General features: G+C 36.4%; 2 protein-coding genes across 4 annotated transcripts; one reads left to right on the forward strand and one right to left on the reverse strand.

The window, feature by feature from the left end:
* Window positions 1-413: 413 nt before the first annotated feature.
* LOC109111754 (G-protein coupled receptor 12-like) lies at window positions 414-3,622 on the reverse strand. The gene is made up of 2 exons (XM_042777070.1): window positions 3,414-3,622; window positions 414-1,978 (listed from the first exon to the last, which is right to left on the reverse strand). Exon 2 carries the CDS (start codon window positions 1,974-1,976, stop codon window positions 1,011-1,013), a length of 966 nt encoding a protein of 321 aa, XP_042633004.1. The 5' UTR covers window positions 1,977-1,978; window positions 3,414-3,622; the 3' UTR covers window positions 414-1,010.
* Window positions 3,623-3,638: 16 nt separating this feature from the next.
* On the forward strand, window positions 3,639-9,825 carry LOC109111751 (CD164 sialomucin-like 2 protein). 3 transcript variants are annotated; one of them, XM_019124751.2, is made up of 8 exons: window positions 3,639-4,051; window positions 4,282-4,364; window positions 6,631-6,732; window positions 7,327-7,431; window positions 8,702-8,779; window positions 8,872-8,904; window positions 8,988-9,138; window positions 9,307-9,825. In XM_019124751.2, exons 3-8 carry the CDS (start codon window positions 6,657-6,659, stop codon window positions 9,320-9,322), a joined length of 459 nt encoding a protein of 152 aa, XP_018980296.1. In that variant the 5' UTR covers window positions 3,639-4,051; window positions 4,282-4,364; window positions 6,631-6,656; the 3' UTR covers window positions 9,323-9,825. The 3 variants fall into 3 exon arrangements, with proteins under 3 accessions (XP_018980296.1, XP_042633006.1, XP_042633005.1); XM_042777072.1 differs by lacking the exon at window positions 8,872-8,904; XM_042777071.1 differs by lacking the exons at window positions 3,639-4,051; window positions 4,282-4,364 and adding an exon at window positions 6,232-6,313.
* Window positions 9,826-18,589: the final 8,764 nt, after the last annotated feature.

The raw sequence follows: 18,589 nt of genomic DNA on the forward strand, positions 1-18,589 counted from the left end.
AAAATATCTGCTGCACAATAAATGACACACTAGGTTGATTTTTACCATTGGTTAAAAACCATGTAACATCATTCTAGATATTTATAGCAGTGTTATTTTAGTAATGTGATACTGTTATAGGGTTGTTGTTTTTTTTCCATTTTTAATAGTTTCTTTTTAAACATTTTTAAATGTCTTTTTCATGCAATGTATATATTTTAATTTTAATTTCAAGTTATTTTAGTTAAACTAAATGGAAATTAGACATGTTTTTCAATATTTTGTTTCGAGTAATGGAAGTTTTTTTAATGGTTTTAGTTAACTTTAACAGCCAATTTATTTGGGTTAATATTTCAAATCTTAATTTTGATATGATAAAAAAAATTGCTGAAGAAATACAACAGAAAATTGTACAAAAGTTACAATTTATTGATTCTAAACATTTTCCATAAAACATCTCATTTCAACAACATAACATTCATTCGTACATTTGGACATTTTGTGCAACATTAATACATTGTAAGTGCAAACAAGACATTTATTATGAAGTATAAAAAACATCTGTCAGAATAACAATTGGCAAATAATTTGATCATTAAATACAAAAAATATTCAACCAAGTTTCAGTTTAAAAGTCAAGTCATTGTTGTAAAGTGCAAATGATTTTGATTCCATCAGTAAACTCTGAACTTCAGAGGATGTAGAATGAGGCACAAATCTGAGACATTAAAGCGGACAGGAGGGTTTCTGCGTGAACCCTTTTAGTTGGCAACTAGCTAAAAGGATACAGTGGCAGTCTGCTCAGTATAAAATAAAAAATGGCACACACAGTTACCTTTTTACCATTTAATAAAATGAAGCAGATGAGATCAGGTCACTGACAGTGGTCATGTTAACACTGTTGAGACAGGAGATTTGGCAACTGGCACAGTGATATTCCCAAACAGGAACAGACATAAAATGTGAAACGGAATCTTGTATGGCACCATAGAATCTTCCAAAGTGTTCAGACGTGCTTACAGCACATGATGTTAGACATCACTGGGAGTGTGTGTGTTTTTGTTGGGTGTGTTAGGTAGACAACAGCAGCAGGCCTGTCGCAGCACTCTCTGTATGTGCGTGTTTCTGTAGGCATAGATCAGTGGGTTCAGCATAGAGTTTCCTGTGACCGGAACCAATGTGGCATAAGTATACAGAGCTGGGGACGATCCGTCGGCCAAGAGACCATACAAGGCAAAGGGCATCCAGCAGCTAGCGAATGTGAAGAGAATGAGGGCGAGTGTGTGAACCCGACGGCGCGTGTGCGTGCGTGCAGATGGGAGCGTGTGTCTCTGGAGGGCGATTTCGTGTGAGTGACGAAGTACGACCCGGCAGATACGGGCATTGAGCTGCAGCATCAAAGCCAAGGTCAACAGGAAGCCAATGCACAGGGTTGCCAGGTGCACTCGGGTCAAAGGGCGAAGAACGCTACAGGATTCTCCATCGTGCAAGCAATTCCAGCCCATGGCAGGCAGGGCACCTTGAAGACCCGCAAGAGTCCAGCCGACGGCCAGAGCGCAGCGTGTTTGCGTGTGTGTGCGGCGGGATCCGTAAGTCAGAGCGCGATGTAGTGAAAGGAAACGGTCCAGGGTGATTCCCAACAGCGAAAACACGGACGCACTGAGTGCGCTGACTAACAGACCCACGCTCCCCAGCTCTAGAGCTTCTGAGTACACACACCGACGAGACAGGAAGTGCAAAAGGAGCCCCACCCCTGCCAGGAAGTCCGCCCAGGCCAGGCTGGCAATTAGCAGGAACATAGGAGCCCGCAGAGATGACGAGGAGAAGATGGTGGCCACGACGACTGCATTTTCACAACAAATCAGGGCTCCTGATATGCACAGGGCCACGTCCCATGGAGTCATCACTGTGGCCTCCAGGGGTTTAGGGGTGAGTTCCAACAGTTGGTCCATCGCCATGATGACTTCTAAGCCCACTTCAGAGTTATTCAGGGCCATTACTGTGGGAGAGTGAGAAAATATGTAGTCATGCAATCCACAGCACAGTGACTGTGACATATTCTGTTGAGCACTAGAGCTCCTGCGCTCCACTCCAGGGCCTGACCTCATAATGACATGCAGAGTAAGATGAACAGCAGTTTACAACATCGTATTCAAATTGTCATCCCTAGTTTGCACACTACTGTACTACTGGAGATGCTGGCAAAGGCAAAAGCTAATGAAGCACTTTATTAGTCAGTCTCAAAATGCATACATTGCTCATTAGATTAGATTTTTTAAGTTTACATTACAATTTCAATAAATTTTAATGTAAAAAGTATATTTAATTATAATATATGTTAGAACTCTGCAATATGAACCTGTTACATAATGTATTATAATATAATATAATATAATATAATATAATATAATATATGCTACTGTTCAAAGGTTTGGGGTTGGTAAGATTTTTTTTTATGTTTTTGAAAGAAGTCTCTTAAGCTTACCAAGGCTGCTTTAATTTGATCAACAACACAGTAATATAGTGAAATATAAAAATTTTAAATAATTGTCATCTATTAATATATTTTAAAACATAATTTATTCCTGTGATGGCAAAGCTGAATTTTTAGCAGCCATTATTTCAGTTTTCAGTGTCACATGATCATTCAGAAATCATTCTAATTTGCTGATTTGCTGCTTAAGAAGCATGTCTTACTATTATTAATATTGAAAACAGCTGCTGCTTTTTAAAAAAATTCTAAATGACTTTGCTGTCACATTATAATATATTATCCATCAATTTCTATATTAATATAATACAACAAAATGTTAATATTTTATGGGGGGTTTTCTGTCTGTATATTAAGTATATGCATATTGGGTTGTTGAAAGTTACATTTAATGTTGTGTATTAACTGCATATTGCCTTATTTGAGTGTTTTAGTGTCATGTGGTATTTTGTCTATGTAGCCTATAGGTAATGTGCATTTACGTTCATGTTTCTTTAGTCATTGTTCACGGAAAGGCTAATTTTGAACTTTAAGCTAACGTGTATTTGCCACCTTTTATTTTCATCATCCAAAACTGAAATGTCTTTAACTCAAATTATTCATATGGCATTATCATTCATATTAATTTAAATTAACTTGCAACAATTACACACAAGTCATAATTTGAATAGGTTTATAAGCGAACTAAATATGTCCAGGTATCCCCTGAATCCTGCAGGGTTAAACGTGCGCCTGGTTGGGGATCACCGTTTTTAAGTTCAAAGCGCTCTTCAAGCAGACATACAAGGTTGTGTATACAACACGCACCAAAAATACCATCCCGTATTGCCCTGAATATTCTCGCTGTATTTGCACAGCGAATTTCTGACAGCAAATCTACTATAGTCACCTTGAATTTATCAAGAATTCACATAGTAGATAAAGATGCATAAAACAGACTTACGGAAGCTGTAGAAGATTGCAAAGGACAACTCTTCACACCACCATCCAGCTGAAGGTCTCTTGGAGCGCGCGCTGAAATCTGAGCTCGATCTGCCGGTAAAGAAACGGGGCAAATCCAGTTCTTAAGAAAACGATATCTTGTTCTTCCTGCAAAGCGAGGTTCCTTTGTAGCTCCTATGTATTCGGTCTTTCGTTCGCTTCTGTGTAACACTCAGCTCCGGTGGGCTCTGAGCTATACCCTCACCGATTCCCCTCTGACGTCAGTTACGATGATGATGGGCGAATCTGCCCCGGTCGACCAATCAGGAGACTCTCATGGACACCAGCCTCTGTCGTAATTTCATTCATAAAAATACCGCATTCTTTCACCACGCCCACTGCGACGGCGGGAGAGAGGACAAAAGTGTAATCAAACGGCCTTGTCAAAGGCAGTCCCTGCGTGGACCAAAATACACTGGGCCTTCTTAAAAAATCACTGATGAACATTTATAACTTGTAAACCTATCTCAAAATACAAAAAGCTGGCCGAATCAAGCGTGCGATTTGCATGCGCCTGACCGAGTGTGACTGAGTGAGAATGTGAGCGTGAGTCACTGCTGTCCATGGTGCTGAAAATCTGCTTGCTTCGTTGATTGTGACGTAAGTTGTGCCGCACTATTGGGGTACGTGGGACAACTCTACGATTATAAATTTTACCTCTACCATAAAATCCCACGTGCTCCTCTGTAACCTTTTATAAGTGGCAAAGCTAAAATGTACACTGTCGCAAACAAGGAACTCGCGCACGCACATATGCCCAATTTACCATTTATTTAAATGTTACTGTTCGGATGACTGAAGGTTATAACTATGACATAATTTCCCTGCAGATGATGGAGATTATGGCGCTTCCCGGCAGATCTGGCGCGTGGGCGTCGCAGTGCTCGCGTGGCTCTGCATTTCAATGAAGCAGGTGGGCGAGCGCTACAATACTGGGGAACTCTCCTGTTCTCTATAAAAGGACAGGCGCTTCCGGTGGTCACCAGCTGGAGAATCTTATAAGCAATACTACCTTGAGCTTTCTGTGGTCAGGGAGAGTAGCTGTAAGTGTCAGTTGATGATTCTGAACAATTTATTGAACAATCCATCTTTAAGAACTGCTATGACTGACTAAACTGGGGTCTTATGGGTAAGACAATGTTCTACAATAAAATATTAATAATAAATTCAAACTCTTATATATAATCTGAAATCACTCAGTCAACCTAAAGTACACCAACAAGACTAAATTTTAAGGATCAGTGTGAACAACCTCCTTAAGGTCATTGCACAATATTACAGGTTTCTAAATGCAGCTAACTGCTTTCCAGGATTACCAGCTGGTGCCCTTTGAGTGTTTATTTTATCCATCCCTGATAACCTGTATAAATATATTTTGTCATTTTGTATATTTTGTTATACTATAAAACACTATTTACCTGATGCACTTCATGTGTCCACCAATCAAATATATAGCATAAGCTAATTTCTGGGGTTCAGTATGTTTGATTCTGTGGGATTATTTCAATGAGAAAATCATTTGAAAAGGATGTTTAGAAATAAGACCAGAGACACTGTTTAACATTTCACTGTTGTATCTCCTTGAGCTTCTATTTGGCGGGAAGTCTGTGTGTGCATGTGGTGGGGGGTATACTGCGGAATTTCTCCTAGTTACCTAATATCTGCAGAGCGCATGCGCGGCTTTATCTCTCTGCACCTAGTTCTCCATAGACGAGGACGCCCACTCTCTCTCTCTATTCACATGGTTTGCCACTACCTATTGATCTGTCTGTGTGTCGTGAGACATTACAAAACAGGAGTGATGGTGTGGGTTAGGGAGATTTACAGTGGGTTTTAATTGAACAGTGGGTAGGCACTGAATTTATTGTAAAAGCAAATGCTGATCTGATTTGCACTGATCCCAGATGTGGCAACGATAGTGGTGACTGCTTCCTCCTACATAAGCATGCATTCCCACACCTACACATATACGTACCTTATATCATCGCCTCCTCTGCTCATTTTATTATGCTGTGACTTTTAATTACAATTTAAAAAATGAGCATCCAGGAGGGCGAGGATGCAGAAGACTTGAGGGATAGAGAAAGGAGAACTTGTTATGTAACTATTCCTGGCTAAAATATATTTCAAATGTACAATAATTGTGTTGAACAAAGCACAGCTTTCGTTTAAACCTTCAAATGCCAAAATATTACAAAATGTACTTTAGTGGGCAAGAAAATACATTTAAATTTTCTAAATGCATTTTGGGTAAAAACAAAATGTATATATTTTTTTATTTCTGTTTGATTGTGTAAATATAGTCATATATTTTATGTGAAAATATACAAGAAATCACATGGCCAAAATGGGCAAAAAATAAATTAGGAAATATGAGTAACTAATATATTTATGCAAATATATTTTAAAAACCTACATTAGCAATATAACAATTTTTGTGTATTTAAAATATATTTAAAACATGGCATACACACAGCATTTTAGCCTATTACACTACAATGCTTTATCTCAAAACCTTTTCTGGCCCACCATAGAGACAGTCAAACAGAAAGAACCAGTATGGACATGCTGGTGACTGTTTATAATGGTCTGGTGTGGCTCAGGAGAACAGCATCTGCTGGAAGTGAGGTGTGACAAATTTCTGCAGTCTGCTTATTAAAAGGCAGAATATCTTCAATGGTGTGGATATCAAGACATGGTCATTTGCCATTTGGTTGCCATGTTACCTGTCTCACATTACACACCTTCCAGTCTCACTGAATCAGAGGGCATGACGTCAACACACACACACACTCCTCACAGTTCACAACGACCTTTCGTCTGGAGGACACAGACATTTAGGACTGGATATTAGCTTGACAGGCATGTGTGTTTATGATTTCTACTCTTTAAGTTACTAGTTTTAAGCTTTCTGAAGCAAACTTAAGTTGTTGCTCAGTTTATTAAGTGTTTCATTTTCAATTTGTTGGCTTCTAGTGCTTGTATCAAACTTTAGATGCATTATTGGGGTCAGTGTTTAGCAGAGTAAGTCTGACTAGAACAAGTTAAGATTGTTAGACTGTTTCAGAGCTAAATAGTGTTTCATTCATATGTGGTCATTTTATTGATATTTAAATCCACATTGTTTTTTCTAAATGAGGAGCTTTGAGCACTGTGCTCACAGTTTGTGTTAATTACAGGTGGGATTACTGACGATTTTTTGAGGATGAGGTGTGTGTGGGCTGCGCTCTGTGGGACTGTACTGCTAATGCAGGTTATTATAACCAATTCACAAACCTCGGGTAAGTGTCAACAACAATGAACTTGTATATCATTGCTTAAGTATCTTAATCTTAAAAAAAAATGTTTTAGCTATTTTTTAACTAAAATGTTAACATTCTGCAAATTATTCTGGCCTAAAAATCTTGCTCTGATGTCTCTCAGTCATATTCAATTGCAGCTTTTCTTTTTTGTTATTTTAATCATTCTATTTAATGATTTTAGCTCATAAATTTTTTTTTAGTTATTTAAAAACTTTTAATCATCAACCTAAATATTTTATGTGTGAGTTTTGATAAATCAGTTCTTGTATTAAAGCATGTCTTTAGAGTCAAATTTGTCAAGTCTGAAAAAAAGTCAGCATTAGTTAGAAAAGCAGGTCTTGTGGTAAAGCTGTTTTGTTCTTTTGCATTTGAGTGCTGCCGAACAACTCTTAAATTTATTAAGAGATTCATCTGTATCAATTCAGAACAGCACAAAATGTCTTTCTTTTACAATGTGATTCATCTTTCATTTAATTAATAACATTTCTAGCTTTCTCTCTCAGACGTATGTAAGTGTCATGTGAGCAGGTGAGAATATAAGCTGACACTTTTTATCTCTCGATGGACTGACAGATTCATCCACTGGGGACTGTTCTCAGTTTGACTCTTGTAATGGCTGCATCAACGGAGACTCGGCCCTCAACCTGACACGATGTGTGTGGCAAAGTTGTAATGACGGTAAAAGAACACATGTAGCATATGAGTTTAAATGTATTCTCCTGTGCAATGTCTCTGTTGTTTGTGCGCACACACACTTACAGAGGATCTCACTGAAGGACATGTGATCCTAGCCACGGAGAGCGATCTCAGGAACAGCCCAGTGAATTATTCAAACACAAGCACACGCGCAGTTACAGCTGCCCTCCACACAGACATCAGTCTTAGTAAATAATTCAACACCATTATCCACCCTCCTAGAATTATGTGATGAGACATGAAGAGAGAGAGAGAGAGAGAGAGAGAGAGAGAGAGAGAGAGAGATGTTCAACAAGAAGCAGCATGGTTTAGTCTATTCATGCTCTGTTGCCAAGGCAACCAACTCTGTAACCCATTCTCTCTTGCTCTTTTAAACCCATATCTAAAATACAACTAGGTTTACATGCTCACTTTGCTTCACACACTAAAATAAACAATCAACATGATGTTTAGAACACAAAGATTGAATGACATTATAGCGCATTTTACTTGTCAAATATTGATTTAAGTTTATATTATTTTATATAATTGAAATCCTAAATTCATTATGGTTTCATTGTCATGTTACCTACCAGTTGTGTCACTTCACTTCCATTTACATATCCTCTCTTGTGGCCTCATGCAACAGTAAAATCTCGCTAGAAGTAGAAGGTCATCCGGGAACTTTTCGCCTACTGTTTTACTTATACTACTTTATACTTATCACATACTGTTTTTTCGCCTACTGTGTTTCAAATTATGTATGCAGCCCATTACTGAGATGTGAGATGGCATCAGTTGCCTATTAAACAAGTGCTGTAAATGGTAAAAATAGTTGTTCAACAAACCAGTGTGTGTATGATTAACAACATAAAACAACAATGAGGGAAAGAAGGTTGTAGTCGTACTGTTGCTTACCAGCATATTGTTTTTTTTGTGTGTGTGTGTGTGTGTGTTGTTGTTGTTGTTGTTGTTTCAGCTGACGAAACGTCTTTATGAAGAAAAAACTTTCAGTCATTGTTTTGAAAGTCATTGTGAAAATGACGTGATTTAGCAATGATTTTTATACAAATGTGGGCAATTGTAAAGACTGCAAGTCTATTCTTCACAATATCGCTTTAATGTTTTGGCATCTACCCAGACTATGGTCTATTGGCCTTATTATTGACCTCTACTGATCAGAATCAAGTGTTCCAGAGAGCCATTTAATAAAGCAGATAAATTCCCTTACCTAACGGTGACTGAATGTCAGTATTATCTATTTCATTTTCAGGAAATGACACAAGGTGCATGTCTGACACTGAAGACTCTGGAGGCTGCTCTGTCTACAATGAGACTGGCATGTGCCAAAGTGAGTAAAAATGTGTGTACTTGCAAATGAATGTGTGTTGTGTGTGTATGCAAACGAATGTGTGTGTGTGTGTGTGTATTTGTTTATTGTAGCAGATGGTGGATCTGCTGATGGTGGCGGCAAAGGTGAGGCATTTGATTTCCACTATATAAATCCTATTATGCCTATTTTTGTTGTCTCTTTTTCATTTTCTTTCATAACACAACAGATACAACCCCTGGATCAGGCCCTGATTTCTCTCAAGCATCATTTGACCTGTCCAGCTTCATTGGAGGAATCATCCTGGTACTGGTGTTGCAGGCTGGGGCTTTTTTTGCCATGCGGTTCCTAAAAACGAAAGACAGCTCTTATGAAACTATGTGAGTAATAATAATTTATTAACTGAATGTGAGCTTTTTCTTGATGAATGTTGGTCTTCAATATTTAATGCAGTATGTAGGAACAACAAGGGCACGTAGATGCAGAGGGATTAATTCTGTATGTGTAGATCATTAAATGTTTAACTGTTTTGTCCCCTTCTCTTACAGTGATCAACCTCAGTGAGTCATGAATGAGTCAAGAATGGGAGAGAAAATTATGAAACAATACAAAGGAAAGCAGATACTCAAAATAATGTATACTGCATTGGGGAGAACTCTGTAGACACTGTTTTTTCTTTTTGCTTGTCCTAACACCTTATTAGCCTGTTAACTGCTTTGGTAAAATCACATGTTCTTGAATGATAAAAAATATTTTTGTGTACAGAAGAGAGAAATGTGAAAAGCAAATGATATAGACATGTGGTGTATACAGAATTATTCACATTTGAGCACGGGTATATAATTGTCTCTTGTGGAGTGAGTTCTTAACTGCTTAAGGTAATTTAAATATCTGGTTTGGCTCTGTTTCTGTTTGTTAATTTGATTTGAAAGATTGTTGAATATTTTGAATAATTGCATGCCGTTTTATCTGCTTTTTATTAAATGCTATCTTTTGTAGATAGTTACCTAGACTCGTGTAGCATTGAGTTTGAATGAAAATTGAAGCAATAAAGTAATTACATTCTGGATTGTTATACAGCGTTAACCCTGTAGATGTCAGTAGAACGACATTTCTAACAACCTAAACCTCTCTGGGCCTGGAGGATGCATTCTTAATAAACCATTTACAAGAATGAACATATTTTGTGCTTTTGACAGTATCTTAAAGGGTCCATCATTTTCTCTTTAATCAACTTTCAACATAATTTTCCCCAGCCTACCTCAATCTTACAAAATACTTTTTTTCCTGTAGTTTTCTTGCAACGTTTCAAAGTTGAAACATTCTTGCAGACACTTCAGGTCCTTGTGACAATGTTTTTCATCAGTCAAACAAAGTACTGAATTAAGTGATTGAGTATTAATACCATTTAAGAAATGGGCATGTAATGAAATATCTCCACTGAAAAAAAAAACCTGAGCATCAACTTCCTCTTAAGCTTTTAACCTTGCTAGGTCATAAAACTTATACTCTGTGAACCAGTATAAGGACATATTCAAGTAAACAGGATAAACATTCTAAAAACAATATATACATGGACATATAACAGAAAAATATTGACTGTACTGTGTATGGAGATACAAGCAGGAGTATCTCTTAAGGATATAACATATCCTTATAGCATTAAAAAACATGTGTTTATATCCTTAAAATATAACGATTAACTGATAATATTGTCTGTAAAAGATTTATGAAAGATATAAGGAATACAGTGAATATATGATACAGTGACTTTATTATGAAAATATGGTATGCAGTGAACAAATGGATATTCTGACTATAATGAGAAAGATAAAATTAAACACCAGGTGCAGCGAAAAGTGAGGAGTAACTCTTCATTATCTCGCTCAGATAACATTCAAGGTCAAAGCCTCTGTGTCTGGTCTTAAAGAAACAAGAGAAGGAAAATATATATTTGAACCATTAATAAAACTCCTAAACACATAAATAAAAAATATGCATATGATCAGAGAATAAAAGTAAATAAGAATTATCAAGCCCGATCTCACGGCAATTCGTACATATTTTACGAGGTGGCAAATTCGTACGAATTCGTACGACCATACTCGTACAAATCGTACGTATTTTACGAGTTGCACATTCGTATGAATTTGTACGAATGACCTACACCAAACCCCGCCCCTAAACCTACCCGTCATGGGGTCTAGCCAAATCGTACGAAATATACGAGTGAGGTCGTACAGTTTACATTAACTACAGCATTCTTGGACATCAACAAGTCGTACTGCTTTCAGGACTAACAATCAAGCAGTTTCCTCAAAGGTGCCATTGTTTACATTAACTACAGCATTCTTGGACATCAACAAGTCGTACTGCTTTCAGGAGTAACACTTCCTGAGAATTCATCAAAAAGTTCATATGAGGCCACCAAATCCAGCATTCACTCTCGACATCTACTCTACTGCCACTCAAATAAAAAAGCACCCAATCAAATTCACAACTAATAGCACAAATGAGGTGGAGTGAAAGCTGTTTCAGGAGTTTTATTAGTGTTTGTTTGGGCATTTAACAAGCCCATTTTCTGGCTTGTTTGGGGCTTGTTTGAGGATGAAAACTGGAATGTTGCTGATTTGATGCCCGCCAACCTCAAAGTCATGCCCAGACTGACTGGTCTGCAGTTAAAGTACTCACTGTTGTGCATGAGAGACTAGGAAATTATTTTGTTGCTTGTCACATACTTAAAATAGCTTACAATCAGTTTTCTGTTTCTATTCTCAACATAGTAGTATCTTTCCGATTCAGGGTTGACTGTGATCAGGACAGACATCCACCAGCTAAAAAGGAGTGAATCAAAACATAGACATAAAATGGAGAACAACACTTCCATGCAGACTTTATAAAAAACATTCTCGTCATTAATGTAGTATGAAGAAACCAATCAAGCTGACAAATCTGAAAGAGTTGTAAGAATGTATATGTGTTAGTGGACTGAACTATTGACCTGCCTGCATAGTTGGACTTTATATGTGTGGGGTTCAAAAGCATTCCTCCCTTTGGCCAGACCCCCATTCACCTCTCCAATAAAAAATGGCATGAATAAATGCATGTAAAAAGACTGTGAATAACTTTAGATTATATAATAATATATTTTGGTAGAAACATTTACCTTAACATAAATTTTTTTAGATGAGGAACACAAACACGCATTTAGGTACATTCTTGTACTTAAGCCAAGAAGAGAGGCTGAGAAGGTCACGTTGGCCTTCAGAGAGACAACACAGTACTTTGGATATTTATCACTTCCTCGGCCTTGAAGGGGAAGAAGATCTCACAGCAAAACACATTAAATGAGCAATAAACGTGCTTATTAATGTGAAATGTAAAGACAATGCATAAGATTAAAAAGACAAGAAATAATGATATTGTATCTTACATAGGTCTATATAGGCTAAATATAGACAAAGAGTTCGGCCATTGTTTGTATTTCGTTGTTTTTCCCCCTTAGAATATTCAAATTCGTTCACGTTTTAATTTTTAAATACTCCCCTTTTTAGCTCTTGAAAGTCTACAGAAGCGCAGCTTCCTCATTCTTAGTTTAATTTCAGGAAACTGGATTTATGAACATTTCTATGTATGAATATTCATGATGCTTTGCTGACGTGTTAATTAATATTCATGACTCTGTACAGACCTCCAAACCACGCAGCAAGCATTACACCTCACTAAAGAGAAAAATACAGGTAGGCAAGCAACCTATCACTTTAACCCTTTGAAAAACAACTTCTTAACCATTTTTGTTTGTTGAGTTCATTTTATCGGAAGTAATAAACAAGCTTATCACACGTGCTGCTTAGATATCAAACATCAAATCAAACATCAAAAAACACTTAAAAAATTCTTCATTCATGTTTGCTTACATCCATTTTCACACCCATGCGGTTTGCTGTCATGTTGGTTTATAGCCATTTTCTCTCTGTTAATTAACTAAAACTTTAATAGTTAACTTATGAGTAAGAATGAATAGATAACGATGGGTTGCAGTTATTTTTGACGGTTGCACTCACACCTTGCAAAAGTTGACATATCTTACCTTACGTTCGCAATGGAAAACTAGTTAGTGCTTACATCATATTCTGTACTTCACTGTAAAAATATTAAAACAGTACATATTATCAAAGATTTTATTCAAAGACATTGCCAGACGACCTCATTGGTGATAGAAAATTGGCATATTCCACTCAGTATACAGTACACTGCATATATATATAGTAAATCTAGGATGTTAGTATGCTATTCTAAACATACCTGTGGATAGTTTGTAAGTTTAGCCCGTATAGATACTATCTTTTTTTCTCTCTCTTTTGCCCTCTAGTTGTTTCAGAGGATTTTTGCTCATTGTCTTCTCAGCAGTCCAGTTATGTTTGCTGCCAGCAGCCCAGGTTTGTTCTATCACAGTTTCTAGCACACTCCTGCAATTATATTTTATCATATTTGACCTCTTGGTAAAAATTGTACTGTATTGCATTCCAGGGTGCTACAGTCAGTTGTACAGTTCCATACGTTCATACAGAGCCACAAACCCATCATAAGAGAGGGTTCCAACATCTAAAATGCACAATCAGAAAACAGAGCACTTTTTGTGTGAACCTGTTTTGAATGATTTTCAATGTGATTTGCATTATCTCTGTGATGTCTTTTTTGAGAATAAAGGCCGAATCAGAAACCACATCATGGGCAGCATTCATATATTATTTACTTTTTACATTAAGTGTCTTTATTAAATATATAAAATATTAAATTATATAATTAAATATCAAAATTATGTAAGGAAATATGAAAATATATTATTTACTTTTTACAACAATTATGCCTTAATAAAATATCTTAACTTATAATATTGTTTTAAAATTATGCTTAACAATTTTGTTTAGATTTAATGCATTAATTTACTCTTTATTGAAGAATGTAGAAACCCTACACAATTGTCTTATGCTTGCATGGACCCTTCCATAGTACATGTGGATGCTATAACACCTTTAAGCAAATCTGATGTTAAGTTTTTCATATTTGAGGTTAGAACATCTAGATACTCCATCAATTATGCTCCTTTATCTAGAGACTTGTTGGGATTCAATCATACTTGAACACTTTGATAGATACACATAAATGTTATTGTCTTTGATATTACTGAACAGAGCCAAATATGTTAAATATTGCACATATTTTTAATTAGCAGATAATTTACAATACCATTCTACTTGGTTTTTGTGTAATTCTCATTTATATTTACAGAGGAGGCTCAGTCAGACACCTTAGCAGGAGAAAACACCTTTCTGTTCACACAAAGCCCAATTGCCCAGTCTCCTCTTAGTCAGACTCCAAGTCATTCTGATCAATTTCAATCAATAGAAGATTTTCTAGAAAACTACAATGGTCGAAAGCCTCTTATCGGTGAGTAATCACATTCAAAGATGATACACTGATTTAAATTCACTGCACCAAACTGTGTGTGAGCATGTTTGTCACAGGTCTACAAGCAATTATCAAGTGCCAGAGTGTGGATGGGAATCCACCTCCATGCTGTTACCTTTGTCAGCTGTGTTCTTTGAAGCTGAAGAAGAAAAAAATATTCAGCCATCTGACTGGCGGTGATCACCAGCAAAACTACTTAGTAAGTGTCTCTTTAGGTTGTGAAACTTACTCTCTGACAGCAGCTAAATTAGTGAACTCTCCTTATCTGTACAAACACCATTTGCACAAAAATATTTTTGTATTCACTCACTAAGAAGCAGCAGTTTGGTAGAATTACATGTGAAGTTGCTCACAGCACCTTTAATTTTCAGTGCAAATTATTCTGTGTTGATTACGATTTTATGCTTCAGACTGGCACCATATTTCTGTTGCTATTTCACTATATTAATGCTCTTGCGAATATCTTCATGTTGGCAGAAAGCTCTCCATCCTCAGCTCTTAACCAAAAAGCGTAAACACTGCAACACAAATGAGATGCTTGAGAATATTGCTATCCAGCTGGAGAAAGAGGATGGAAGAGGACATATAAAGGTACTACCTACATTCATCTAAATAATCTACTGTTATTTTCATAGTCTAATGGAAATTAGATGTGATTGTGCAGAGGTGCATGGTAACTTTATGTTGTTCTAAAGGTGATGAGGTTGTCTGCATGTCTCATAAGTGAAGTAGTGCACAAGGATTATCATTGGTGTAAGTACAGCAGATGAAAGCACAATACATAATTGTTATACTTCATGAGTGAGGGCCAAACCTGTCTAACTATATAATTTATTATATGCATCATTTCTTTATCAAAAAGACATGAATGTGTTGAACTGTGGACCTGAAGTGGGGTGGAAATCTGGTCTGATGTCTTTCAAGGAAAGAACTAACAACACCACAGGTGAGTATGAGTATGTACAGTGAGGGCAAATATTTATTTGATCCCCTGCTGATTTTGTAAGTTTGCCCACTTACAAAAAAATGAAGGGTCTGTATCTTTTACAGTGGGTTTATTTTAACAGATAGAGACAGAATATCAACCAAAAAATCCAGAAAAAAAAACACATTATATAAAGGTTAGAAATTGATTTGCATTTCAGTGAGTGAAATAAGTATTTGACCCCCTACCAACCAGCAAGAATTCTGGCTCCCACAGATTGGTTATGTGCCCATGAGGAACACAGATTAGTTATTAGTTTATTAGACAAAACAACCATCAATCGGCCTTGGTCTGGAGCCGAGTGTTTGAAATAAATCCTTCTGTGAGATGATGTGGCTTCTTACACATGATAAGGCATGCAATATTTCATGGTATTCTAAGCAGTGATAAATAAAGTCTATGTTGATTAGCATTGCATTATAAAAAACTTAATAAAAATAAAAATAAAAAAAAAAAAAACTCAGATTAACCATATATTGTCGTAGTCCTGTGTTTGTTAGTCACGTTGAATCAATAAAAGCAGTTAAATCTTCTGTTTATTCAGCTACAGCAATTTCCTCACAAACACCTCCTCAACAAAAGCAGCAGCACAGCCAGTGCTAATATAGAAACTGATGAACAATGGCAGCGGCAGCATGCACAGTAGCTAATGTACTCAGCACTACACACCCACATAAACAACAGCTGCGCCGCCGGTGCTTATCACAGGAGGTGATGAACAGCAGCCGCACCAGCATGCATTATGGATAGTGTAAGCAATACTTTACACCCATATGAGAGAACAGTGGCAAAGCTGTTGTTCAACACACAACCTCAACGGAATCGAGTGGCTGGAGCATTTTATACAGGACAGACCGCAGCTTCGAGACAGGGGGCTGTTTATATTGCATGAGCGTGTGGGTGACTGGAATGCTTTGTACTCTATACATGACCGATCACTGCTCTGAGGCGGGGAGCTGCATATTATGAGAGAGTGAGTGAGTGGTCAAAGCTCAATGCTTAAGGCAGACCAGTGGGGGCTACTTATTGCTTATGAGTGAGTGACTGACTGAAACGCTTCTTTATCTGTGCATAGCAGGTCACAGCACTGAGATTTGTGTATTGTAAACCGCTTCTCTGAGGCAGGGGGCTACTTTGCTTCTGTACACAGCAGACCATGCCTTGAGTCTGAACAGTGCAGAGTGCTGCTTTGGGACAGAGGGATGCTTATGTTGTGTGGAGGGAATTTTTTCTTCCGTACACGACTGACTGCTGCACTCAGACAGGGGCTGTTTATATCATGTAAGTGCCTGGCATTTCGTCTTCTGTACATGATAGACTACTGCACTGTGACAGGGGCTGTTTATATTGTGTGAATGCTAGGACTTTTGACTTCTGTACATGACAGACCACTGCACTGGAACAGGGTGTTGTTTATATAATTTAAGTGCCAGGCATTTTGTCTTCTGTACACGGTAGACCACTGCAGTGAGACGGGGCTGTTTATATCATGTGAATGAGGAGTTGAAGTGATTTGTGCCTTGTACATGGCAGATCGCCGCTCTAGGCGGGGGCTGCTTGTGTTGAGATCAAGGGCCATGTGGGACCTGTGCCAGTATGAGAACCCTAGCTGCAGTCTCCGCGCTCAGCTTGTAGCTCTACCACACGGGTAGAGCCAGGCTTCCTGAAGGGATGGGCGAAAGGAATGTGGATGCTTTGTTGGCTTGAGCTCATCACTGGAGTCCATAAGGTCCACTGCTGTTATTGAGGGCAGATGGACTCACACAGTGCTGCTTCTGAGTGGGCATCGCCCAGGCAGGAGCACCACGGTCCGAAAGGCATCTGAAAGAAATGTCATACTTTCCAGAATGCTGCAGTGGAGCATCAATTCAGGCACCGTCCCCTGAATGAACGTACCTCAACGGCGAGCTGTAGCTGAAGGAGAAAATTCTGAGGCACTGGCATTCAGTGGCGCCATAAAATACTGCTGAGCAACCATCCTCTTCTCACAACAAACCAACCACCTTTGGCGAACTAATTCCTGCATGAATTATTAAGTAAGTATATTCAAGGAAGAAAGGGATAACCCCAAAACGCCATCTTCAGTGATGCAGTATTCAGAGACCGACTTGAGAGCGAACTCCAGCGTTTCAGCGATGACTCATCTGAACGCTTCTGAGTGGCCATTGCATTCATAAAGTCAATGGAGTAGTTTGTGATTGGTTATGATGCGCAATACCGTAAAAATGCGGGCTAGCCCATATATATGTGTGTGTATACATATATATATATATATATATATATATATATATATATATATATATATATATATATATATATATATATATATATATATATATATATTAGGGCTGTCAAATGATTAATCACGATTAATCACATCCAAAATAAAAGTTTTGTTTACATAATATATGTATGTGTACAGGGTATATTTATTATGTATATATAAATACACACACACATAATTATATATTTAGAAAATATTTACATGTATATACATTTATATATTTATATTCTTATATTTTATATTATATAAATATATTAAATAAATAAACACAATATACACATATTATATGAACAACTTTTATTTTGTATTCATACAAACAAAATAAAAATAAACAGTATAAAAACATATATTATGAAAACAAAACTATAAAACTTAATTCAATTAAAAGTGATTAATCATTTGACAGCCCTAATATATATATATATATATATATATATATATATATACACATATATATATGTATATATATATATATATATATATATGTGTATATATATATATATATTATATATATATGTATATATATACATATATGTATATATATATATATATATGTATATGGATATATATATATACATATATTGTATATATATATATATATACGTATATGTATATATATATCTATATGTATATGTATATATATATATATATATAGTATATATATATATAGATATATATATGTATATATATATATATATATATATATGTATATATATATATATATATCATATATATATGTATGTATGTATATATATATATGTTTGTACATATATATAGTGCTGTAAATATTACTTTTAATTAAAAAAAAAATCAGTTTTCATTTTATTTAATTTCTTTATAAATTTCTATTTCGAACTATTAAAAATACAAAAGGAAAAAAAACACATAATAAATATACAAATGACTACCAATCAAAAAACAAAACAAAAACAAATCAACAAATACAATTTTTTTCTTTTCCCCTTTCTTTTACATATATTCAACCTGTTCGAAATAAAAAAAAGTGTAGGCAGAAGCCCTAAGCTTATTATCCTACCCTCAGTAATTACCAATACCAAATCACAATCAGCCATAATACATACCATTTTGA

The sequence above is a fragment of the Cyprinus carpio genome, chromosome A19 (genome assembly GCF_018340385.1).
Source record: "Cyprinus carpio isolate SPL01 chromosome A19, ASM1834038v1, whole genome shotgun sequence".
NCBI classification, from domain to species: domain Eukaryota; kingdom Metazoa; phylum Chordata; class Actinopteri; order Cypriniformes; family Cyprinidae; genus Cyprinus; species Cyprinus carpio.

Coding starts and splice junctions, on each gene's coding strand:
- LOC109111751 (XM_019124751.2), top strand. CDS start 6,657: ATGAGGTGTGTGTGGGCTGCGCTCTGTGGGACTGTACTGCTAATGCAG. Junction 6,733..7,326: donor AACCAATTCACAAACCTCGG/GTAAGTGTCAAC, acceptor ATGGACTGACAG/ATTCATCCACTGGGGACTGT. Junction 8,905..8,987: donor TGCTGATGGTGGCGGCAAAG/GTGAGGCATTTG, acceptor ATAACACAACAG/ATACAACCCCTGGATCAGGC.
- LOC109111754 (XM_042777070.1), bottom strand. CDS start 1,976: ATGGCCCTGAATAACTCTGAAGTGGGCTTAGAAGTCATCATGGCGATG.